This window comes from Lytechinus pictus, chromosome 16 (genome assembly GCF_037042905.1).
Source record: "Lytechinus pictus isolate F3 Inbred chromosome 16, Lp3.0, whole genome shotgun sequence".
NCBI lineage: Eukaryota > Metazoa > Echinodermata > Echinoidea > Temnopleuroida > Toxopneustidae > Lytechinus > Lytechinus pictus.
The window spans coordinates 4462794-4490325 of NC_087260.1; the positions used below are offsets into that span (position 1 = coordinate 4462794).

Sequence of the window (27532 nt, forward strand, 5' to 3'; positions counted from 1 at the left end):
TTGAAAAGACACAATCATAAAGGTTTATGCTTATTTTCCATCTATTCAATTTTTATTGTTTGTGAGAAGGTGAGTTGTTTAAGGTGTCTGACTTGACACATGAAAGTTGGGGTTCGATCCCCGTCCGGGGGACCTATGTCCATTAGCCAATCTCATGAATCAAACAGAATTAGGAATCATTAGCTACAATGTGTGCACTTTTTATTGTTGGTTGGGTTTTATTTAATGAAAATTTGAATATATTTTTTAAGGATCAATTCAGTGAACATGTTTCTGATGAGGCCCAGGTGAATGTGTGTCTGTACTATGGAGCAGAAAAGAAGAAACTGAAGGCCGATTATCTCAAGCAACAAGACGTTGTCATCACTACGTATAATACCATGGCTGCTGAGTACAAGGCCAAGAAGGTATGATGATAATGTTGATGAGGACTGAGTCAAAACGTTTTAAACAGTGCTCAAACGACTGGTATTATCATAAACGGTTACCTGTTTTCATAAGTGTTTAACTTTATATAGATCAAGGGCCGGGGGGGGGGGGGGACCTTCCCCCAAATTTGCAGATATTCCACATTGTACTTTCATATTCATGAAATGGCCATCTATTTTCCATACTTTGAAATTGTTTTGATTTTAATAGTCGGAATGCAAACTACCAAAAAACGAAGAATATTAACTTTTTCTTGATTCTGAAAGATTTTTTTCATGGTGTTGACCAAGTGTAACACCATTTTTTGGTGGGGTTGGGAGTTTACCTTTACTTGTAAACCGTAAACACCTGATGATAGCGTTTAAATTTTTTTTTCCGAATATATGTGATGACTCTGGCCTTGTGATATATATTTATTTATAGCATTTATAGCATTTAGCAGACATTTTTTTGGCGCTAGGTATAGGGACAGTGATTTTCCATATAAAAATCAGTCTTTTCAATTTTTGAAAGCCTGTTATTCCCTTTCAATCTTGATCTAAAATAGAAATTCTGTTTTGTACACAGCCAAAACATGAATTCAGTTTTGCAAAGGTAAATTAATGGATTTCTGGTTTGATATTCCTGTTTAAACAGCGAATCACTCTCCGTATAGGTACATAAACAGAACATAAGTCTTATCGGTAACTTATTATCACCAAAAAAAGATTCATTTCTTTGGGGTGATGATAAGAAAGGATTTTCTCTTCTCTTTTTCCCAATCATGAAATTTTACCTGTTTTTGCTTGCTTTCACTTACAAAACTACAAGCTTCATCAGACATTTGTCGTAGATGTAGATGGCGAAGTTGCTGATGGTGCACAAAAACGCTTTATAATTAGACATCAACAGAGAGTGTATTGTCCTAAGTCTCTGTTCCCCACAAATGCCGAAAGCCTCCCTGATCCATCTGGTGGACTAAACATTGTTTCGACCGAGGATGCAACTTTCCTTCCTAGATATGGAGCTTGCCAAAACTAGTAAAATTCCATGATTGTGAAAATAGATTGTTTTCTCATGTGAACTCCTTAATTTTGGTTAGTAATGAGAAAGCATGTGATTGACTTTAGATAGAACCCTACCCTTCAGAAGACTCATTCGCCTATGATAGTATTGAGCGATCGTGGATTAAGACTGTTTCTCATGTCAACCCTTCTTTTTGGATAGTAATGAGACAATATTTGATTGTGACTTTAAATAGGAGAAATCTACCCTTCAGAAGGTGGAGTGGCTTCGGATAGTTCTGGACGAAGCCCATACCATCAGGAACCATGGCACCCTCCAGACACAGGCCGCACACGCCCTCAATTCCAGATGTAAATGGGCTCTCACAGGTATTAAAGTAAAAACTGCAGGGCTCAAATTACCCCAAGGCCATGGCCATGCCCTCAGAATGGCCTTAATGCCCTTCCAAATATCTGGGGGCCGTTTCATAAAGCTGTTCGTAAGTTAAGAGCGACTTTAAGAACGACTGGTGAACCTCTCTCACGCCATGTACGCGCTTAACCATCGCCAATGGTGTATACCATTTACCACAAAAAAGGTTCACCAGTCGTTCTTAAAGTTGCTCTTAACTTACAAACAGCTTTATGAAACACCCACCTGGAGACTTTAGGCCAAAACAAGTGCCCTTTTTGCTTGAGGACTTGGTTGTCTGGGGTCTACCGGTCTTCCAATGAATCATGACATTTCATTTACATCATCATACAATCCAATTATTCCTCTATATTTTGATACCTAATATGAGACAAACACTTCACGCATTAATGAGCAAGACGAATTAGAAATTTTAATGTCAAAATCAGGTTGCTCAGAAAAGGTGAATGATACTGGTTCGTGATACGACAACCTTGCTATTTTGGCGATGGGCTCAGAATTTTTTTTGTATTCTTTGATCAATTTCTCTCACTAATCTCTGAAATGAGATTGGATTCAGATTCACATGTGAGTTTCTGCGCAAATCGTTTCTGACATGCCTCAATATTCATTGTTTGTAATCCGCCATGCACAAAAAATTTGCTAAGATGTTGGTCTCATATTAAAGGTGAGATTCCACTGTTACCATTAATATCAAGTTTATAGTAAACAGTATATGATAATTGTGAAATCTGTCTCTGAAAACGGATTTTCTTTTTTGTGGGATGCACTGTATAAGTTAACTTATTAATGATTTCGGTAGCTTTAATCTGTCATTGCCAATTAGTTATTTTAACAAGTTTTATAAAAAATGAGCCCCAGATCATCTATGAACCACTGGTTAAATTGCCATTTACATGTAGCTCGTCTGATTTCCAGGCAAGCTATTCCCATTTTGTTTAAAATCTACTTGGTCTTATACCACTTAATCTATATTATATGTAGAATGTGGGGGCATATGAAGATACAATTCTTTGCACTATTTCCCTCCAAAATGTCCTTCCTAAAAATGAAAAAGTAATGGAATCTCATGGTAGTTTTCATCCTCTCTTCTAGTATTTTCTCATGTTTCCCTTTTTTGCTATTAAAAGGAATGTAGCAGCAGAAAACAATGATTTTTATGAGAAATCCAAGTTAATTGTCCCCATTTCATCATTGATTAGATCTGGGCCCCGTCTTACAAATAGTTACGATTGATCCAATCAATCGTGACTCTATGGAAATCCATCAGTGTCATCATTTTTTACAGGAACTTTTGTAAACAAAGAGAAGCACAGTGAATTTTCAAGAAAACAATGAATACATGAATATGCATCATAGTTAGAACATATTTTGAACAATCATGCATATTAGATGTTGACGTTACTGGCTGTCCATAGTTGTGTGATTGATCGGATCAATCGCAACTCTTTGTACTATGGGGCACTGGTACATTTTCATAAGCCTGACTATGTGAAATTAAATCTCAGCTGAAAAACAATCACACTAAAGAACACCAAAACAGATGAGCACATGTGGACAGTTTTATTATTGTTTATTATTGTTTCTTAACAATACACATTCTCTACCAAAATCAGTTGGCAAATATTTTGTATTCATATGTGCAAAAATGAAAATGGGTGGTCATTTTGAGATTGTTACCATAAACTGACATATATCTCAGAATTATATTTGGCGTCTTTCTATTTTGTCTCCATAGGTACCCCTATACAGAACAGTATTAAAGATCTTTGGTCGTTGATTGCATTCCTTGGGTTGGAACCCTTTAAATCAAATCATACCTGGTGGCAGAGGATCATAGGGAGACCGATTGCTAACAATGATTCTGCTGGCATAGAGTAAGTATCACAGAACAGTATGAAATATCTTTGGTTGTTGATTGCATTCCTTGGGTTGGAACCCTTTAAATCAAATCATACCTGGTGGCAGAGGATCATAGGGAGACCGATTGCTAACAATGATTCTGCTGGCATTGAGTAAGTATCACAGAACAGTATCAAAGATCTTTGGTCGTTGATTGCATTCCTTGGGTTGGAACCCTTTAAATCAAATCATACCTGGTGGCAGAGGATCATCGGGAGACCGATTGCTAACAATGATTCTGCCGGCATAGAGTAAGTATCACAGAACAGTATGAAATATCTTTGGTTGTTGATTGCATTCCTTGGGTTGGAACCCTTTAAATCAAATCACACCTGGTGGCAGAGGATCATCGGGAGACCGATTGCTAACAATGATTCTGCCGGCATAGAGTAAGTATCACAGAACAGTATCAAAGATCTTTGGTCGTTGATTGCATTCCTTGGGTTGGAACCCTTTAAATCAAATCATACCTGGTGGCAGAGGATCATCGGGAGACCGATTGCTAACAATGATTCTGCTGGCATAGAGTAAGTATCACAGAACAGTATCAAAGATCTTTGGTCGTTGATTGCATTCCTTGGGTTGGAACCCTTTAAATCAAATCATACCTGGTGGCAGAGGATCATCGGGAGACCGATTGCTAACAATGATTCTGCCGGCATAGAGTAAGTATCACAGAACAGTATCAAAGATCTTTGGTCGTTGATTGCATTCCTTGGGTTGGAACCCTTTAAATCAAATCATACCTGGTGGCAGAGGATCATCGGGAGACCGATTGCTAACAATGATTCTGCTGGCATTGAGTAAGTATCACAGAACAGTATGAAATATCTTTGGTCGTTGATTGCATTCCTTGGGTTGGAACCCTTTAAATCAAATCATACCTGGTGGCAGAGGATCATAGGGAGACCGATTGCTAACAATGATTCTGCTGGCATTGAGTAAGTATCACAGAACAGTATGAAATATCTTTGGTCGTTGATTGCATTCCTTGGGTTGGAACCCTTTAAATCAAATCATACCTGGTGGCAGAGGATCATAGGGAGACCGATTGCTAACAATGATTCTGCTGGCATAGAGTAAGTATCACAGAACGGTATGAAATATCTTTGGTCATTGATTGCATACCTTGGGTTGGAACCCTTTAAATCAAATCATACCTGGTGGCAGAGGATCATAGGGAGACCGATTGCTAACAATGATTCTGCTGGCATAGAGTAAGTATCACAGAACAGTATGAAATATCTTTGGTTGTTGATTGCATTCCTTTTCAATTTTGCTTTTATTAGATCCAATGGAAAGCAACAATGCATCCGTTAGCAACTGGTATTTAACAGTTGGCCAAGTACATTATAATAGCAACGTACTAATGCATTCAATGTAGATATGCAACAAATACCTTTATAAAGTGTTCATTGACATACTATTCTCGTTGCCTTGTCTTTGCAATTCTGCATCCTGCTATGTCAGGCATGCTGACATAATACCTTACTTTGAAATTTGCCTATCCTTACGAAAAAAAGGAACGGTTACTTGAACAAACTTTCCCATGAGGTAACTCCGAACTGTGGCCTGTAACACAAGGTTTAGCAATGATTATAGAACATTATTCAACGATTGATTGCATTGACTGAAATGTACAATCAATCATGAAAATCAAGCGTGCGATTAATTGCTAACTTTTGTGTTACGGGACCAAGGTCTATTTTATTTTCATAATCTCTGTGCAATGAGAGACACCTTAATTTCCTCCCCCAAATTTTTATTTCTTATTATGTGCTATTCTCGTCGCCTGGTCTTTGCAATTTCTGAATCTTGCTATGTCAGGCATGCTTACATAATATCTTGCTTTGAAATGTGACTATCCTAATGCAAAAAAGGAAAGGCCATTTGAACAAACTTGTCCATGAGATAACTCCAAACTGTGGCCTGTAACACAAGGTTTAGCAATGATTATAGAACATTATTCAACGATTGATTGCATTGACTGAAATGTACAATCAATCATGAAAATCAAGCGTGCGATTAATCGCTAACTTTTGTTATGGGACCCAGGTCTGTTCTATTTTCATAATCTCTTTGTAATGAGAGACTCCTTAATTTCCTCCTCATCTTCTTCTCATCTTTTCCTCAGCCGGGTGCGTAAGCTGATGAACACTCTCGCCCTGCGTCGGATGAAATCCCAGAAGTTAAACGGTAAACCTATTGTGGATCTACCGGCTCGGAATGTCGTCCTCCAGTACGTGGACTTCTCCGATGACGAGAAAGAGGTCTACAAGACCATGGAGAAGGATGGCAGACTGGCCGTCAGCAAGTGAGTTGACTTTCTTTTCATTTGGTTCTGTCGGGTCATGGTGATGTTTGCTTGAAAAGTTCAAGTCGCATAGGGAACCATCAATTTCCTCGTTTAACAGTTGCATTCTCCCTTTTATTCTAATATTTTTGTTTTAATTGCAATGTTTGGGCCAAAGTGGAGGTTGGGTGATGAGGTCAAAGGTCACATTACATACATGGAAATAACCTGTTCTCACGTTATTGAAGGAATGTTCAAAGAATTATCTCTTCATAGTTCATGTATGCTTATTTGAGGGAGGATGGCTTTGATAAATTTGGGGGTCTTGAGGTCAAAGGTCGATAAATACCTGAAAATATCTCTCCTGATAACTGATGAACTGTTCAAGGGATCAATTTTATACTTGGCTCATGCATGCCTGTGTGAACAAAGATGATCTGGAGCCCGTAACACAAAGCTTAGCAATGATCGTAGTACAAATTTTCACGATTGATTGCATTGACTACGATTTACAATCAATCGTTATGCTTTGTGTTATGGAGCCCTGATATGATTTGTGGGTCACAAGGTCAAAGGTCAAACATAAAAGTTGGATGTGTAATATATACATCTGGCAATGGTGGAGGCATAAATGTTAACTGTGCGCAGTCAAAAATCCATCTTGTTTTGTAGTACACCATGATAGAGACAAATGTTTGTTTTAGTGTACAAGTATATTCATATTTTAGTGAAATATAGTACTGTACATGTATGATCTTCCTCTGTTTCAGATATTTCCAGCAAGGCACTGTCTTAGATCACTATGGTGATATTCTAGCGATCCTCATGAGACTGAGACAACTCTGTTGTCATCCTGCTCTCTGTGCTAAGGCTGCTGCTAACCTATGCCACGCTACTGGTGTGTATTATGATTCTATTATAATAATGGTATTCATTTATTGATTGATATTCATTGTCATAATAATAATAATAATAATAGGCATTTATATAGCGCCATCTATCTAGAAATATTCTATTCCGAGGCGCGTTGTTATTATTATTACCCCGGCTTTAGCTCGAGCTGCCTCTCAGCGCTCATGCATTCAAGGAATTAATCCTGCCGGGTACCTATTCACCTCACCTGGGTCGAGTGCAGCACAATGGATAAATTTCTTGCTGAAGGAAATTACGCCATGGCTGGGATTCGAACCCATGACCCTCTGTTTCAAAGTCAGAAGACCTATCCACTAGGCCACAACGCTCCACATACTATTAAGAAAGAAGGGGAGGGGGTAAGGGCGATTGCTGGGGGTGTCGGGTGAATCCGGCCACCGTCGATCACTGGGACAAAACTGGATTTAAAAGATTTGATTGATTGATGATAATGATGATGATGAAATCTCAAAGAAATAATTACAAATAACATTCTTTACAGAGAACATGTGCAAGGTAAATGATAAAATAGTACATCACATTATCATGAAATAAGGATAACTCTGATTGTTGCAAAAATGTTTACACAACAGATGGTCTGTAAGAAATTCAAAACACTTTGAAGTATTAAAGGGAGAATCATATTGCAGAAGAAGAAAAAAAGATATTTATTTTTTCATCATCATTACCTTTAATAGTTCCTTACATATAAATTCAGGCTGTCCCTCAGTGCTCTGTCTTCCAAGCTCGTATTTGTACATGGAAGTTCTGAATACATACTAGGGCAGTTATTGTTGAGAAAATTCTCTGTCGATATCATGCTAAAAATATCTTAACTATATTGATAACTATCATCAAAAGAACAATACGCATTTTTTAATGCATTATAGCGATGTCACATACTCGCGTTGGTCAAAATTTGTATCTGCCACTGTACCAAGAACGCTTTAAAATCCGCGTTCATTGGATGTAAATGACTACATAGCATCTTTTAACAAACATATTTAGCATAAATACATCCTCACCTTTCAGCATTATTTTAGGGTTGGATGTACGTGTAGTATGTATACAGAACTTCCATTAACAAATACATGCACATAGCCTGATCCTCAGAAGTTATTATGACAGGTAACGAATGCCCTTTTCTCACAATCTTTTCTTAATCCCAGACTATTGCTATCCGCTGGCTATCCTAAACCCCGTACTATCATTTTTTCCTCTTCTCACAAGCCACATTTTCTGCCAAAAAGGAAATGCTTACTTTTCTCACACAAACTTCATTATCCCCGGACTAGTGGAACCCACTCATGAGTGCTTATCTTTGATTGGACGAGAGCGCCGACTCCGCTGCCCTAGGGGCAAACGTCGAGCAACATCCTTGGCTTGGCCAGGTTTCTTTTCTCACAGCATCCAAAAACCAGACTGTCATGCTTAACTCTGCAATGTTTGGCTAAACCTGCTATTTTTGGCCAATAATCCTGTACTAAAGGTGGGGTTAGCCCACTTTGTAAAAATGTTGTGAGAAAAGAAAGTGAGCAGAGCTTGACTTTGGATGATAGGTGGGGCTAACTTGCCATTTAGCCCCACCTATAGTACAGCGGTAGAGTAAACTTTGTCAGTGGGAAAGGGGTACTATAAGAGTACACATAAGTACTAAGCTTTTGGATAATTATAAGTTTGCATGTTGCAACTAGTCTCAAATTCATCTTATTTTTTAAAGTTTTGTTTTGATTTGCTTTTGATTGATAGATGCAAGTGAGAAGACGGATGAAGAAAGAGCTCAGCTGGTAGCAACCTTGGTCTCGTTCCTTAGTCAAGGAGCTGATGAGGTGAGATTGATTTCTTACATATTGACTGGTTTTGAGTGAGATACCATATGTAATTCCAGAAGTAGTCTCATATTGAGCTTATCATGACTCTGACAATATGGGCCTGCTGAGGAGATTATATGTTTGGTATCTCCCGAAAATTAACGGCAGTCTTTATTATTAACTACAGCTGTAATCTTTGTAATTTGAGCTAGTATTTGTAGCAATGTATATATGACTATTTACCTGTCAGTAACTCTGATTTCACGTTACTCTTGAATCTGATGAAGTAATCCTGGCATTTATTTGTGACATAATTTGGATTAATGAACTTGGAATTGAACTGATTATTATTACAGAGGTGTAATAGGAAAACAATATTTTTTGTGGAAGTGGTGTATGAATATTATGGTCTCTAGTCATACAGCTGAACCCCAGCTGGAGACATTTTGACATATTTTATGTTGAGTTAATCATTGAAACAGACAAAATGGCCCGTATTCTGAAGTCGGTTTTAATTTAAACTCTGGTTTTAAGTTGTGGTTTAACTATGAAAAGCCAGTTGTTACATAAATCTATAACAGTAGAGGTTCCATGTATCAGCTCATTTGACTCCCAAAATATTATAAACTGCCTGGGAAGGAGAAGTATGACAGTTGTCTTCACCATTAAAGAATTAGTAAAGAGCACAGTAAACATGAGAAGCATTCACTGTAAACAAGATTTTGAAACATTTGGCTTCCCATAATTTTAGCACAGAGTTAGACCGTGGTCTAAGTTAAACCTGACTTCAGAATACGGGTCTATACATGTATGTTTTGTCTCCAAACTGCCTCTTTCGGGTAATTCAATACAATATATAGAGAGGTGTCATGCTCAGTGGATATGTTTGCGGACTTTGAACCACAAGGTCCGGGTTTCAAATTCCAATGGGTGATTTCAAGTTCAGTGTTGACCTTTTGGTGTTGGTTTTATGTCAATTTTGACACGATAATAACACCAAACATAAAATGAAGATGGTCCCGAAAAGTCACTCACTAGTTGTTGAGATGTCAATAATGTGATCTGGATCAATTTTTCCAAACTCTGAATAAGTTTTGGAGCTAGGGGAAGCAATCCAAATTTCAACACCAACACCAAGGCCAACACCGGACTTGAAATCACCCAAAGTAGCAGTCGCACCATTTATCTGTGTTGCCACTTTCCACCCAGGTGTAGTAAATGGATACCTTTCATTAAAGCAAGACATTCTTGAATGCTCGAGCACCCGATCAGGGCTCTTTTGAGTATTTTGGGGATGAAAATGCCTTGAGCCCCTGTATAATTTCCCCCCCGAGTAGGATTGACAGACATGCCAACCGTCCCCTTTGTAGAGTATTTGTTCCTCTTTTTTGCTATGAATACACCAATACTTTTTTTGTACGATTTGTTACTTTTTTAAATTTCCAATCACGGAGTATGTACATGCATTATACACAGTGTGTGACACTAGCACAGGTCCGACAGTCCCAGACTGGTAAAAATCACTGTCGGGCCAGTAAACTTGTTGCATGAAAAGAACAAGTAAATTCTTGCCTACGAGCACATGTTTAATAGGGTGAATTATCAATTTTTCAAGTAGAGTCATTTCACATGTTTTTCACCGATCTCACTACAACAGGCTGGCGATTGTTAAGTTGGGACAAATATTTGAAAGTACTCTTTTTTTTGTCAAAAAATATTTTTTTCCTTCCAAAAATACTTTTTTGTTGTTGTATAAGGTTGGTAGGTCTGGATTTGAACATATTACTGATGTTGTTATTTTGTAGGAGTGTTGTATCTGTCTGGAGTCCATCGAAGATCCTGTCATTACAAGATGTGCCCATGTCTTCTGTCAGAGGTGTATCGGTGAAGTAATCATCTCAGAAAAGGTATTGCACACTATATATTCTCAGGGGTGTGAGAGTTCAGATTTTTATCTGATTTCAGATTTTCTTTTTGATTTTCAGCTTAATTTCAGCTTATTTTTGGCCTTCCTCTGTACAAAAAGTATGGGAGCTCTTTCTATTTCAGACTTTTTAACCACTCTTCAGCTTTTTTCAGATCTTTTTATTTGTGACCACTCACACCCCTGTATTCTGTACAAAATGGTATCATAGGGATGTATACAGCAGCGTGGTAACCGTGGTTGTCGACAGTGGTCAGAACCACTCAAAATTTCTTATTGGCACTCAATGCACTTTCACCCCCTGCCTGACTAATTGTTATGAAACACGGTTTCCTTGGCTAATTTGTATAGTTACCATACTCCAGCTTAGTCCACATCTGTTCTAATTAAAGTACACATTTCCTGGGTGATTGAATGCATATTATGTTAATTTTCGTTTGCACTCGCAGCCATCTCCCTATCCCTTACATGTAGTCGTAGTCTGTTCTACAGACTTAAGTACGGTACATACCCATCACGCTGATATCAAATCCCCCTCTGACAAATTGTGACCAGCCACTCCAAAACCAACAATAAGTTGCCAGTGGATGGTTCTCTACTAAAAACCCTAATTGTAATTTGGTCTTCAAAAAAATGGTAAAGAAAATTTGATATTCTGGTCAGATTCTACTTCATTTTCTAAAAATTTATGATCGATTTTAAATGATTTAATGGAATTTTATTAATCCATTGTGTTTTTAATCATTACTCAATCTCTAATTTGCATTTTCATCTTCAGATGTGTGATCTGTATTCTCATGGCATCTTATTTCTATTTCAGGAACGTGCACGCTGCCCTCTTTGCCGACACCCGGTAAGCCGGGAGTCCCTTGTCATGGTGCCAAAGGATAGATCGGATACTGGAAATGAAGATGCAGAAGGAGAGTGGCATTCGAGTGCAAAGGTAGAGCAAATGGGTTATAGTCTTGGTCTATCTCTGATAGTATTTGGTCTAATCCCTATTTTGATCTATTACCCACCTGTAATTCTCATTTTATAAAATAGGTGTATTATTTCAAGCATCGCGATTGGCCAATACGCGTCACATGACATCCAACTTTTTTGGTGCAATGCACGGCAGTGCAAAAGGTGCGCAACGAAAATTGACATTGCACGCTCAAGCAAACCAGTGCGGTAGAAGTCCTGGGAGAAGTCCAACAAAACTGTACTGTAACTTTTTAAGAATTTGTTTCTGTGTTGCTATTTTATAAAACAAATAATGCACTTGCTCTATCGTGCGTAAAAGTAAATGCAGAGAAAGCTTCTTCAGATGGTGCACACTGGGCACTCGCCGCCAGCGGCTCGTGCACAGTGCGGCACCTATCTAAAGAAACCTCGCGTGCTCTGCATTTCCACGAACGCACTCGGCTGCATGCATTATTTGTATAATGTCTGGTGCTCAGTTGGTTAATTTCCACTTTTATTTGTTGTATTATTATGATTTGAATAAAAATCTCAACAACTCCCTTTTTCCGTTGTTTACCTCTTTTAGATTGTATAAACTTCAGGAAAATCTCAGATTTTCCATAACTGTTCTTCATGAAAGGTGAATGATTGAATGAAAGACTGAAATGAATGTTATTGTTTTCTTCATGCTACCCGGTAAACAATCTTTATATATGTGTGTGTCCATATGTGTCCATAGGTGGATGCATTGATGGAGTGTTTGCTGACACAGAGGGCAGCAGACAAGACAACAAAGAGTGTTGTTGTTTCTCAGTTCACCTCATTCCTTGACTTGCTGAAGAAACCCCTCAGGTAAGTTTGCTGTGGGGGGTAATTCAGGAATAATAAGTGACCTGCCACCCCAAAACCAACAATAAGTCGACCAAAGTTAATATTTTATTGAGCTTGAAAATTCATTTCCTAAGCTTTCAAATGACATATAATATGTTAAAATTGACCAACAATAACCATTACAAGTACCTGTACTTGATTGAATGCAAAGGAAATTCATCAAGAGCTCAACAAATTAGGAGAAAACAAGGTTTGAAGTTTGGGGTTCGCTCGAGCATGAGATGTGCATACTGTGCAATCTCAGTGAATCTTCCAAGCAGTCTGAAAAAGTAGTGTCCAAGAAACTCGTGTATCTTTTCTTTTATTCAACTTCACAACTTCAAATTTTCACAGTGTAAAGAAGAAGAATTGCTATTTTAGATAATTTTTTTTTCTGGATTTTGTATACAAGAAATTCATCCTGTAAGGTACCCATTTGCATCACCTGGGTTGAGTGCAGCACAATGTCCTTTGGCAGGACATTGATCTACAATTGCCACACTCGACCCAGGTGTGGTAATTGGGTGCCTACATGTAACAGGATTTCATCCCTTGAAATGCCTGTGTTCTGTAAAAGGCTCCTAGGCTAAAGTTGGGGTGGTAATATCCAAAGCCCTTTGGAAGTGTACAGAAAAGGAACGGAATATTGACATGTGACAGTTTGGAATGCACTCAAATTGTCATGGCTTGAGCTATTAGTGAAGTGAAGTTTAAAAAAAGGGGGTTGGGCGTGAAAGACGGGTCGGCGTTATGGAATTGCCCTTATTTAAACATTCTGTATTAAGCAATTGTCTGTTGTATGTTATGTAGCAATTTATGATTTATATTTTTCATGTCTTGTCTTGTGCTACAGATTACTTTGAATCAGTCCAATCTGTGACTTTTGTTTCAGAAGTTTTGAAGAAAAAAAATTGCCTTATTGTTGAATGATACAGAGTGCCTCTGACATTGATGTAGTTTATGCAGTGTTTCTTCTACTAAGTTGACTATATTCTCAATACCACGCTTTGACATTTGCAGTGAGAAGGGTTTCAAGTACACCCGTCTTGATGGTTCCATGTCACGCGTTGCTCGTACCGAGGCTATAAGAGAGTTCAGCAGCGATGATCCAGACTCACCACAAGTCTTCCTCCTATCGCTCAAGGCCGGAGGGGTCGGTCTGAACCTGACGGCAGCTTCCAGGCTATATCTCCTTGACCCTGTAAGTTTATTAACCATCTCTTAAGTTAAGATCAAAGGTCATCACGTTTGGAGGGATGTGTGTGTGTGTGTGTATGTATGCGCGGTGAGAGAGATCAGCAGAGATGATCTAGACTCGCCTGAAGTTTTTCTGCTCTCCCTCAAGGCTGGAGGGGTTGGGATAAATCTGACGGCAGCTTCTAGGCTATATCTGCTACATGTAGAACCTGTATAAAGTTTACTAGCAATCTCTTAAGGGTCAAAGTGTGTTTATCTTAGTGGGTCTGTTTGTGTGCCTGCCCATCTATAGCCATTTGCCTAAGGACAAGTGTACAAGAGAAAATTTATGAGAACAATCATCCTTGAAAGCCTTACTATGACGTCCTCAGATGTTGACCCTGTGAGGACAGGGGGAACAAAATAGGAACAATTAGACCACCCCTTGGAAACAAAGATATATGTGTGGGTGGGTGCGTGCAACAGGGTTTTGACAAATGAGTCTACTCATCTAAGAGTGTCCATTTTGTCCTTTCTTGACGCTTGTATGCTTTGTAAAGATACTTCATCCCACTTTAAATTCAACAGAAAGGGATGCCACTTTTCAGACATGAGTCTAAATTCAGACTTTTCAACATATTTTCGGCCACAGAAATCACCTTTTCTTGTAGGAAAGGGGCCTTCTGAATGGTTAATACTTTTTTTGACCAAGCCTTAGTGGCAATTGGCATCCCTAAACAGCAGAAGTGGGAAAGGAGCAACCAACCAGAAATTTACTATGAACACAGGGGCCCGTTGCAGAAAGAGTTGCAATCAATCATAACTCTAAAAAATCAAGCGCAACTTGATTTTCAACCAATCAATAGCGCGCATTTGGGATTTGCATTTGATTTTACTATGAACTCAGTTGTAATAGATTGTTCATGTGTGTGTATTGTTTGAAAGGCATGGAACCCAGCGTGTGAAGAGCAGTGCTTTGACAGATGCCATCGGCTTGGACAAACCAAAGATGTCACCGTTACTAAAGTAAGTCAAGCTCATTGGGTTGTTTTGTCCATTCTTGTCTGTTCAGGATTTTTTTCTTCTTCAAATTGGCAATCGTTTGTCCATAGGAAAAGGTTATAGAAGACTGATAAAGAATCTCTAGACTTTAAAATTCAAAATTTCCAATTTTCCTGCAAAACTGCATTATTGACAATAACACCACATTGTCAGTGATTAGTCCTTATGTATTGTTTTAAAAATTAATAATTGGATGCAAGATATTGATTCAAGGAAAACTGACACAATGTGCATATTTGTTATCATTATTTCCTAATTCGCTAGCTCAACCGGAAATAAATATTTTCCTATTGAGCCTCTTTCTTTGCAAAAGAAACATATGAACTACATAATTAATAAATTAGAATTATATTACCTTGAGAGGCACCGTACTTCAGCTGCAGGGACAAGACATTTTCTCTGCTCTCTCTCTCTTTCTCCTTTGACTTACATTTGTGATAAAACAGGAATCAGAAAAAGGAAGGTACAATGTACATGTATATACCTGGATTGTCAAAATTGGTTAATTGATAGACATAAGTTTATTAATGTTCTTGATATAAAAACTATATCTCCAATTATCTTATACGAAAAAGTCATTCGACACAGTGTTTAGACTCGTTCATTTATCCACTACTTTGTGGAAAATTGCATTTAAAGTTGATCTCAGCAGCAATAAAAAACCACGTAGCTGCAATTCATCAATGATCACTTAAACATCGTGAATTTCATGTAAAAACTGAAGGGAAATTAGAAATGAGTTTTTAGAAGCGTGACTTGTCCACTGCGTGCTGAAAACGGTAAATGATTCGAACGACTCTTCCATGACTGCACACCGTTTAACTTTCCCGCCTCCCCTGCTGATTTGCATACTTGAAATGCAAAGCACGTAACCAACAATAGGAAACGTCATCCCCATGTATTTTCTATGATTTCTTCAAGGCTACTTTTTCCCGAATCATGAAGATTAAAATGGACTGTATGGTAGTCTGAACATTGTATGCTTTCATCATTAGTGTCTCAGGGAAGTCATAATTGTGGTTATAATCTGCATAATTTGCCTTATTCCTACCATTCATTATTGAAAAAGAAGAATTTTTAAAAACTTAATATTGACCCTATAAGTTGTCTAAGCCCACTGGAGATTGACTGACTGTGTCCTAACATGAATTTCCATAGACTCCAGCCCATGTACTGAAAATGACAAATGATTGAATCTCCGTTTTTCCATTATTTCAATTGATTTGAATTGATTGCAAGTCTCAATAAGACAAAACCTTCATCTCTTTATATTTATTTACTCTGTGGTTAAAACCGATTTGCAAATGTAAAATGTAAATTATATTCTTTACTGATTTTGTGACAAAGGGAATGAATGTTTATTTGTCTGTGTCACAGTTCTTGGTGCGTAACAGCGTTGAGGAAGCCATGCTTCAGCTTCAAGAGAAGAAGAGGCAGTTGATGAAGAGCGTCTTTGACGGCAAAAAGCAAACACCTGAAGAAAGACGACAGAACCGGGTCAGGGACATCAAGATCCTCATGGGAATGAACAGCCAGCAGTAGGACCAGAAAAGAAGACCTGCAGAAGGTCCGCGGAAGAAAGGGCTTGATGGCAGCGACAGGTTTGTCGGATTCAGTGACAACAAAAGAATCATTAAAATACCCATTGAGCTTTAATAATAAACAAAAAAGATAAAGATTGCAATTAAAGGATGGTAGAATTCAGTTTAAATAATTAAGTTCTGGACATCAAAATCCTCAAGGGAACGAATAGCAATCAGAAGATCCAGAAAAAATTAAATGGACGAGGCCCAACAGAAGATCTGCAGGGTAAGAGATGATGGTAATGGCAGTGAAAGGAATGTAGAGTTCAGTTGACAGAACTGAGTCAGAGACATCAAGATTGCCAGAAAGGATAAAGATGGCAGCTGCGACATGATTATTGTAGAATCCACTTGGCGGAACAGAATCAGAGAAATCAACATCCTCAGGAGAATGAACAACAGGGTATTAGGAGATGCGATGATGATATCATCAAAAGGATTGGAAAACTTTGGAATAAACTATTCAAAATATTATGATTCAATGTATATTACGAGAGTGTCTAATTTATATACATTCCCTCCATTTAGGTATAATGCAGCTGATTTTATTTTTACTCAAATTGTTTGGTATTACAGAGTACTGAAGCGATGGTGTTACATTAATTTTTATGTGCATTTAAGCAGTTTTCATACCACATTTTGGTAGAGCATGATTACATGCAGCCACTAGTACTCAAATTTGATGGGAAGCTGTCCGTGGAGGCCCAAGATCGTGGCAGTATCATTAACTACAGTACCTATCCCCATTGAAGTCAGTGGTAAACTGGCCTTGTTCCAAACAGTTCTGAATTTATGAATTGAACCAATCTACTTTATTTTCAGTGGAGTCTAATTTTCCATACTTTATACTACTGTGAATGTCACGTTTGGTGTATAGAGGTTTTTCCATCACGCTCGACCGAAATATGGTCATGAAAATGCAGAAATTCACAAAAATAAAATATATGACTGCATACTTTTGTACTCCTTAACTTGTGATATTAAATAGTATAGGCTCTACCTGGGATATGTCGCCCCCTATTGTTGAACTTCGTATATCTAGTAAGGAGAGATGTTTTGTCATGGCTATAAAAAAATGGATAGGGTAGCAATGCGCACTTTTGATGCCCCAGAAACACTTTAAAAAAGTATGTCTAAAAGTCAAATGTGCACAATGTTCCACACTTTTTTCTCTTGTGTATGCATGTGTGTTTCTTACGTGTTGGTATGTCCCTACATACTTTTATATCGATGGATGTGTTTTGTGAAATATTGGAGGGCTATTGGGAGAATAAAGTTCATTGCCTTACTCTCACAAAACCCTCCATTCATCGATAGCTACCTAGAACAAGAACTAGAATGCGTGACATCCATTACTAGTTACTTCTCAGATAATATTTTCTCTGCAATACTTTTGTTATGAAGTCTCCATGACCCCGATGACCTGCCTGTTGAAAGCCTTGAACATGTATCTCAAAATCTGAGAAATTCATGGACGTTTCAGAAAACGCTTCATTTTAAGAGTTAGGACATAAATTTAAACCTTTTGCATAAAGAGAGTTCTATTCAGGACTTACAGTGTAGGAGACTGTTTTCAGACGAAATGAGCTTGCCACCATTTCCAAATACTGCGTTCTCTGAGCTGCCATAATTTTCCTGTTATTTGTGGTACAAGGCTTTTTTACCCCAATGAAGATTTGCAGATTTCTTGACTGTCTCACTCAGTACACCATAATTTCTAAAAGGAAGTAATGACAGAATTACAAAACCAAAGATGTTCTTACATGTTTTATTAAAGTCTTCCATTATTTTTATTCATTGTTATATTATTATTATTCCGACCTTTTCGTATTCCATTTTTTCGTGCGTTTTCATTGTACATACGTTAACATATATTCTTAGCATAGATAGTGGCTGTGCCAAAAGTAGATAAAAACATGTAGATATATTTTCAAAGACATATTTATGACCTATTTCAGTACTTTTTCTTGTTTATATTGATACACAGTGCTAAGTTATTGCCAAGTATTTGGTGTCTGTGTGTTTACAGATGAAACTTGTTTATTTTGTAGATGTACGTTGAAAGATTCATGGGGAAGCTTGTGGATGTGTTTATTTATGATGTACTTTTTAAGATACATAGATTGACTATCCTCTCTTTTTTTTATTTTAGGGAACATGAAAAAAGAAAGTTCTGGAATTGCACAAAATAAATACAATCATTATTTGTGGCAATCAAATGCACTTTCAAGTTGAAGTAATGTATTTGTTTTAACAGGGCACATGAAATGTATTCATGATGCACCTAATATGCATGTAAATGTGGACATGATTTGTTTTGGTTGTTCTGAACTGCAAAGGTAGAGCTTCCAAAGACCCTAGTGGATACATGTAGTTAGGGTACATGCAAACTTGCATTGCAAATATCTGAACCGGTGGGTGTTTCATAAAGCTGTTCGTAAGATAAGAGCGACTTTAAGAACGACTGGTAATCCTTTCTTTTGGTAAATGGTATACACTATTGGCGATGGTTTAGCGCGTAAGAAAGGTTCACCAGTTCTTAAAGTCGCTCTTAACTTACGAACAGCTTTATGAAACGGCCCCCCGGTTTGTGGTATACATTGTAAATGCATAATTTTTCATATACAGTGTACCGGTACATGTATTTTTTATGATACATTTCTTTTCTATAAAGAATATTGACAAAAATGGCAACATGATGATAAACTTTAATATCCTTATTTGTGGCAATGAGCCTACAGTACTTGTTTATTGATGTGCTATTTTATGCCTAATTGGTGTTTCTCTTCCCATCCTTGATGTTCATACAAAAAAGTAACCGTATGATGTAGATAAAATTGTATGGCATGTTTTTCTTTGCTGACCTTGATTTTATATTTTAACATGTGTTGTTTTATTGCTTGCCATTTCTTTGTTTTTCAGTGACTAGCAATCATAATGTAAAGCTAAAACATTTTAGATTGTATTCCTTGCATTTGGTTTTGTTTATACCTGTAAAAGAGGGTAAAGTTCAGTATTAATAACACATACCTGAATTTATTGATGTACATGATATTCTACTTTCTCTTGTGTAAAAGAAAACACTGAAATGAAAATGAAACTAGGCAGACATACCTCTAATTTGACTAAAAACATTTGAAATTACAACTTTATTTATTTCTTGCCTTTCTCATTCAGTTACATTCACATTAACTTACCAAAATTGGTACAAATTGTTGAAAAATGTATTTTGACATTGCGAATGTTGATAAGAGTGATTCCAGTAATCTCAGTATGTTGTAATTTTCTCTGATCTTTTCCAATCAATTGATTTGTTTCTGTTAGAAATCGACTTTGATGATTAATTGAGCTATTGTGCATCCATGACTTCATGAATAAGACAAATTTCCAAAATGATTAGTCTAATCTGCCAAATGTGTCTTGATACTTAATTTTCATTACGAATCTCAACTCCAGAACATTGGTTATGCAACAATCATACATGTATGAACAGTTTTGTAATGATGCATTTTCAGGGGACTAAATTTTAGTCTTGATCACATCTTTGTCATTTTGTTTTTTTGTGTATTCACATGTATTCATTTGGAGTTTCGAACATTTGTTTCATGGTAAATGTTATTAAAATCTGTACAAACATAATAGTGCTTGCTTCATGTCATTTTTTGTTTAGATCACATCCTATTTTAGGGGGTAATCCGGGCTGAAAATGATATCTAAATAATAATGAGGACATTTGTACTGCGTCTGTATCCATCATAAGAGATGCTCATGGCGCAGTAAAGAAAGAAGACAAATAAAGGAAATTAAAAAAATGACACCAGAAAAAAATGACATCATAAAAAAAATTACATCATCATCATCAATACCTCGTAACCGAGCAAAACGCCATGATTTTCATTCAAATCTGTAAACAAAGTTATTCAATTTTAAATTTCCTAAAACATATAATATGCATGCGACTATATTAATTAGGTGAGCTGATGATGTCATGTCCCTTCTTTATCACATGAAACCATAATTATTTCATATTTTCATACAAGTGTGCATGATATGTCTCTGCATTAAACAATAAGATGAAGCAATAAATGTATTGGACATTATTCTGTGAGTTGTCAATTTATTTTTTTTTCTTTTTCATTCTTGGTGGACACAATTTGAATAGATATAATTTCATATAATAAATTCAAAAGAATAAGTGGGGATATGACATCAGCTTACTCATGTCATAAAGACATGCATGGACCAATGCAAAGCTTTGAAATGTCATCACTTTGTTATTCCTAGTCCAAATTTCTATGAATTTTTTAGTGTTTTGTTTGTCTGATTTTATTTCATCTGTTCACAACCTATCATTTTCAGCCAGGAGTGCCCCTTTAATAACTATTTTATGCAAGTTTGATGGAATAAGGACATAGGAGGTAATGTGATATCATAGTTGGGTGAAGACACTGAAACAAAGGACAATAATTGTAAAATTAACTTTAAAATGGAATAGAAAATGGTTTCTTTGAAACTTTGATAATTGCTTGAAATCTATTTGTTTAAACAGTTCTGCCACTTACGTTTAGACATGTATGTTAGGGAGTTTTCACAACAGCTACACTTTCTGGAATCTATTGTCAAATGCCCTTTAAAGGGATGGTCCGGGCTGAAAGTATTTATAGCTTAATAAAAAGGGTAAAATTCACTGTGCAAAGTACCGAAAATTATTACAAAGTTATTGAATTTTAAAGTTAAGCAATATTTTGTGAAAACAGTCATCATGAATATTCATTAGGTAGGTTGATGATGTCACATCCCCACTTGTTCTTTTGTATTTTATTATATAAAATTAGATTTATTCAAATTTTTCCTCCAAAAACTAGAAAAATTGGATTGACAACTGATTTAGTGCATTAGATATTTATTGCTGTAACTTATTTCATTATTTAAATTTACACACATGATTATCGACCCGTTATATTTAAGTTGTGTATTCACCGATTATCTCTTTATTTGTACGTATAGCTAATTTTTCGTAATGGTGTTTTCACTTTCAGTTCCTTTGTTGTTCTTTTTCTGAGATATCTTTTATTTCCCCCCTTCTTTCTTAGCGCTTTGAAACTTTTGTATAAAGCGCTCTATAAATTTTGTATATTATTATTATAAGGGAGACATATTATTCACACAAGTATGAAATAATGACAAAAATATGATTTTATGTAATAACATAAAACGGAAAGTGGAGAAGTGACATCAGCCCATGTAATGAATATTCATGACGGCTGTTTTCACAAAATATTGCTAAACTTCAATAACTTTATTATTTATCAGATTTTTATGAAATTTTTTTGCATTTTGCGACATGAATTCTACTCTATGTTTTAAGACCATCCCTTTAATGAAAATGCAGTTTTTGTTGAGGGTCGGTGAATCAAAACAGCAGTTTCATTGTTGACCCGGGACAAACGACATATATATTGTCAGCCCCGACACTTTGAATGTAAGTGCTGTTCCGATTTCCAATGTGAATTGACTTTCATTTTCAATGCATTTGCTGCCTGTTTGGATTGATTCTGTGTGGCAGTGCAAACACTCCCATTTACTGGTGGAGGGGATACTTCCTATTCATATGATTAGGTTTTGAGTTTAAAAAAACAAACTTGTATAGGAATGGTGAAAAAATAAAACAAAGTAACATTTAAGTTTTTACTTGGCAAGGTGATTTATTCTCAATAAATACAAATATGAATACAAAAATACACATAACTGCAAATCACTTTATAGTACAATTTCACCAATAAACATTCAAATGCAATATATTACACACCAATTCACATATACATGTATGAGGTATTATTCATTCAATGAATATTTACATTTGATTGAATTTGTTAGCAAAACAGTTTGTTGAAATTGAAGTCATCGATCACCATCAATATTGTTTTATTTTCTGTTAAAAAATGGCTCAAAATATAGCGTGGAATTATTTTGTATGGACTTTTATTTGGCAAGGTGATTTACTTGAAAATAAATATGACAATTGTACCCTAACTACTGTACATACATGTACTGTATTATCCATTGGAAAATAAAACATCACAAGGGCTATTAAAAAACATATTACATTTTGAATACTCAAATTTAAGAGGTAATGGTATTCAAAATAATCCATTTAAATATTTACATTTGACTTGATAGCTAATGATTTCTTGTTATTGCTATCACAGTTGATATCAAAGGCAGTTGATATTTTCATCCAATCGTAGAAGTCTCATATTTTTTATACAAAATATACATGCACAGTAATCAAGCAAACACACAAAATAATAATATGCAGTAATCAAGCAAATACACTGTACACAACAGAATGATAATAGTCTACATATCTTATACACAAGTTGCAGATTGTCATATTATCAAATTCATAGAAAACAACACATTCAACACAAAACTTTACACTTTTTATAGTACTTTAACACATGGAATGGTTTTCAACATGAGCAATGATTTATTTTCTCACACACACAACAAAGTACTTTGTTTTATGAACCAAAAATGATTATCTTTAAATTTACATGCACTTGACATATGAGAAATGGATTCACAAAATTTCATACTATACTATTCACCACTAACTTATAATGCTAATAACTAGCAAATATGGTCACATTTCATTCAATGATAATTACAAAGGAGTTTGATACCACAAAAGCTCAAATATGGTGCTGAATTCAAATTTGCTCAAAATTAAATAAAGAGCAAATGCAAGAATTAAATTATTTAAGAAGATGAATTCAAACAGGAAAACGAAAGTTACAAGGAACGAACAGTACAAGCAACTCCTAATAACCAATGAGCTCAAATTGTTTTGTTTTTATTGTTTGTTCCCTTCAGCTTCTCTTTTCTTTGGTTTGAAATTGTCATTCTTGCGTTTGCTTTCGATGTGTAATTTGGAGCATGTTATCATTTTAACACCATTAATAATGTTATCATTTAACACCATAAATAGATCTTTAAAATAAAGTCTTTTTGAGTTGTCCAAGGCTTGCAATGCTTGACTTTTTAACAAGCTACAAGAATTATGAACAACTATCATGGACAGGCACACTGGGTATGATTCTTGAATGGCAGCAATTAAATAAAGATACAATTGAAAAGGATAACATTTTTAATTATTCAGGAATGTCATTCAAGCCAATAATTTAAAATCTAAATTGGCAACACCATGAAAACAATAAATAACTGTTTCAAAATGTAAATGAACCACTTTTTGTTTGAAACTTACCGGTATTATTTTGAATTATGTTATCTACGTTTATCCCAGGGGGCCCACTGTCCATAAACACATGTATGTACATCACATGCAGTGAAAAAGGTATGAAAATTGCCAAAAAGCTGGAAAAAAGGCATAAATTTTTAAAATGTTGTTTGGGTAATGAACAAAAAAATATTTGAGACATTATGGCCCAAATTCACAAAGGAATTTTAAACCCCCTCCTGGATTTTTTAGTCCACGGTTTAAACCCAGAGAGGGTTTAAACCCCCTCTGTTTCACCAACGATGGTTTCAACGATGGAATGGACATACAGCTAGTTGTCCACCACAAAATGACAGAGAAACACCCCCCCCCAAAAAAAAAAAATGGTAGTGAATAAATTGCTGCCAATTTGAGGAACAAAAAGAAGTAAATCTTATGAAAGCTATGTGTATCCATCTGGGTTTAATGTGCATTATTTCAACTGAAATACCATTGATTAGGATTATTCATGTACAAAAGACGGTGTTTAATTACAATGTTATGACCCATTGTGTGTTCATTAATTGTAGAAGTGCAATCTTCAAATGAAAAGAGAGGGGAAAAAAAGAAAGAAATTGTTTTATTTATAAAATGAATCAGTGTGGTAGAATTTACTATATAGGCCTACTGATGTGTAATTCAGCTCATATAATAATCTTTTCAAACTGGTTGACTTTTCATACCAATGTTAAAGTGTTGAGTTGTCATAAGAAAACATTAAGAATACATTTACATGTAGATCATCTATTAGATATCTTTAATTTGAAGACCAGAATTATGTGTAGGCCTATCTGTTACTAGTAAAGAAATAACTTTCAGGAAGAAAAAGGGCGAGAATGGTGTATGCACTTTGTATAGAGGGGAAACTTCAAAATGTTCTACGATTATGTTTTTTTGGTGTTTCCTCAACCTAGTTGCTGTTAACAGGGCATGTAAAGGGCCTTCTGTACATAAATTAATCTCTTTTGCCTTATATCTTCATTAAAGATTATTTGTTTTATCATCAATCTCCTAAGTAAGGATTTATTGATTCTTTTGTGGTCGTCCCGTTTCACCCACTATATCCAATTTCGCCCCTCTTGATGTCCCATTGCACCCCGGGGTGTCCCATGTTACCCCCCAAATTAAGGGTTCCAAAACCATAAATTACAGTATACCAAATAACATAATGTAGGGGTGGCAATACATACTTCATTATATACTACAGTATCTATAGTAATGTAACGATCCCGCAACAAGGATCGTGACATAATCAATCAGCCCTGCGCATGACTATTGTTTACTTATTACTCATAGCTTTCGCGAGAGTTTATTCAACCGTGAGTATTATGTCTTTCGGTTATTATTAGAAATTACTTAAGATAATTTCATATTCCAAAATGATTAATGGACCGCAATTTTTAATGAAGAAATGTTAGGAGATAAGTTGTTTTGCAGTTTTATATGATCAAATTGGTGTAGCTATAGATTGAATAATTCATCACTGGCTGTGTTTATGTACGTACATGGTAATTGGAATAATTTGCATAAGAGCGCAGCCGGCGTATTTGCATAAGTGCGGATGAGCGTTTGGAATGCACACGTCCGATCGCAGCGCTGACAGATTTTGATAGATTTTTGACGAATTCATATCTTTTTAAGTATTCATATGAATAGTTCTGTATATATTTCATTGCAAAAAGATATATCCTTTTGGAAACCTATCGACAAATTGAATGTTTTGTAGTAATGAACGAGAAATTGTGAATAAACTGGCTTCGATAAAACACAGTTCGAATTCTCTGTACATTATACGCTGCGGGTAGAAGTGTGTGTGCTATCCAAACCCGCTCGGCGCACCGTTTTCACCTACCTCCGCAATTTGTCCATATAAATAAGAGACGTTTAGTCGCCGCGGCTGGCATAAACAACGGAATCTGACTGCAGAAGGCTTGACACGGGGAAGACGTTGGAAAACTTGGAAAAAGGTAAACAGACACAGGAAACAAGCCTATAGCCAAGGCCTATAGATGCTGGAAACCTCGATATGAATTTAATTAAGTCCCTATATTGACCCATATGTATGAATATGAGAATTCCCCAATAGAGGTCCAAATTAATTAGAGTATAGATCTTGCTATGATATAAATTTTCTTAATAATTATTTTGGGCGAGCGACCTGAAGTAAATGGTTTAACAGTCTAGGAATCAATCTCTTCGTATATATCAATGCCGGAATTAACAGACGTGGAAACAAATGTCGAGACTGGGAAGCTGGAAATATGATTTTTCTCTTAACAAGCTAGACGCCGGTTAGATTTGGAAAATTCTTATACTTGGAGGCCCAAAATAAAAGTTTGATAATTAGTCCTTATATTTCTCTGATAACAAAAACATCTTAGAGCTTATTTGTAAATATTAGACATTGTTCAATTTACCTGTAACAGTGGCGAGTCAAGTGATGTACATGTACATGTATATATATTTATGCAATTTGAATAATAAAGTGCACCGTTATTTTTCTTTTTGCCATTGAAACTAAAATCTGAGTCACAAACCCCTGTCTTTCTTTGCTGTGTACCCCCATAGTCATATATTTTGACGAGACGACCCTTAAATGCAAATAATCTGTTCGACGTTTGTTAGACTACGACACCGAGAAACAACAATGGAGTGGAAAGAAAAAGACATGTGCATGGCGCCATACCCGGGGTTTGGGATGTGGCCCGCCAAGATTGTAAAGGGAACATCAAGAGGAGTAGTCCAAGTCATGTTCTTTGATGAATTCAATGAGGAAGATGTCGGAGGTCACGTTTCGCATCCAGAAAAGTCCTAGATATCGTGCAAAGGTGGTCCACTTCGACAGACTAAAGAAGTATGAAGGAACCAAACTGTGTGATTGGAACCAGGTCACCGACCAGACCAATGATGATGAAACCAAAGGATACACTGGCCGGATCTGCTAGAGCTCTTCGTCAGAGTGGGATGATGGACTCGTATAAGTTTGCATCAAGGCATATGGACAAGCGTATTGGAATGGTTATTTTTGCAAAATGTTCGGAGTCAACGTGTGATCATCGTTCTTCTTATCCCCCCCAAGTTTCCCCCCGGAGATCTTCAAATTCTACGAAATTTCCCCACACTGAAACTGTCAAGTGATCATGAAGGACACTTCATTGCATTCTTGGAGGCATGTAAGGAGAACATCCCCCTCTACAGAGAAAAGGGACTCAGAAGATGCAACAAGATGGGTTGTCGTTATGTCTTCGGGAGCAAAAAAAAGATATGGAGGACCACCGACACAAGGTTCTTAGAATATGTACATGTCAAAATATGGTTATCCATTTACTATTATTTTTCATTCCAGAATGTTTGAAAGAATGTTCTCTTGAAAAGCCTATTGTGAATAGCCTCAAATGACAAAAGGGTATATCTTACCGTGGTGTTGCCCTCCAAAAAATGAAGCCAAGTTCAGGAAGGTCACAGACTATTTGCCTTGTAGATACTGTCTGGCATTTTTCCTACGATGGGATATGTGGCACCACAATAAAGCTTGCCCTCATAGAAGTGAAAATAAAGCTGGAGAAAGAGGCCATCGTCAGCTCCAACAGCTTAGCATGATGCTACTACCAGCCCCAGATTGAGCATCAAGAGGGCTACATGACCCGATCAAAAAAGAAGGATGATATCTACTTGATTGCCTTGAATGACTCACTTATGAAATATGGATCCAAACTATTTCATCTCCACGGGCATCAACAAAATCTCCATAGCTACATTTCACAGAAAATGAGAGAGATTGCACGCCTGATTAAGTCTGCAAGGAAGGTATCTAAAGGCATGATGATAACATCCGGAAGCATACATATTAACACATACGTCAATATATTCAATGCCATCCTTGAGTCAGGCATAAATCCAGAGACCTGGAAAGAAAACTTCATTAAACCG

The 27532-nt window shown here is 36.4% G+C and overlaps 1 protein-coding gene across 1 annotated transcript in view; it reads left to right on the top strand.

Moving 5' to 3' along the window:
* Window positions 1-16392, top strand: part of LOC129278980 (helicase-like transcription factor) — a 41716-nt gene extending 25324 nt beyond the window's left edge. Inside the window, exons 10-21 of the mRNA XM_064111134.1 lie at window positions 252-407; window positions 1670-1802; window positions 3584-3722; window positions 5882-6061; window positions 6811-6938; window positions 8702-8781; window positions 10569-10670; window positions 11508-11630; window positions 12372-12484; window positions 13523-13703; window positions 14624-14704; window positions 16118-16392. Coding sequence (XP_063967204.1) covers window positions 252-407; window positions 1670-1802; window positions 3584-3722; window positions 5882-6061; window positions 6811-6938; window positions 8702-8781; window positions 10569-10670; window positions 11508-11630; window positions 12372-12484; window positions 13523-13703; window positions 14624-14704; window positions 16118-16282 — 1581 coding nt within the window. The 3' untranslated portion in view covers window positions 16283-16392. The remainder of the gene's footprint in view (window positions 1-251; window positions 408-1669; window positions 1803-3583; window positions 3723-5881; window positions 6062-6810; window positions 6939-8701; window positions 8782-10568; window positions 10671-11507; window positions 11631-12371; window positions 12485-13522; window positions 13704-14623; window positions 14705-16117) is intronic.
* The last annotated feature ends 11140 nt before the right edge of the window (window positions 16393-27532 follow it).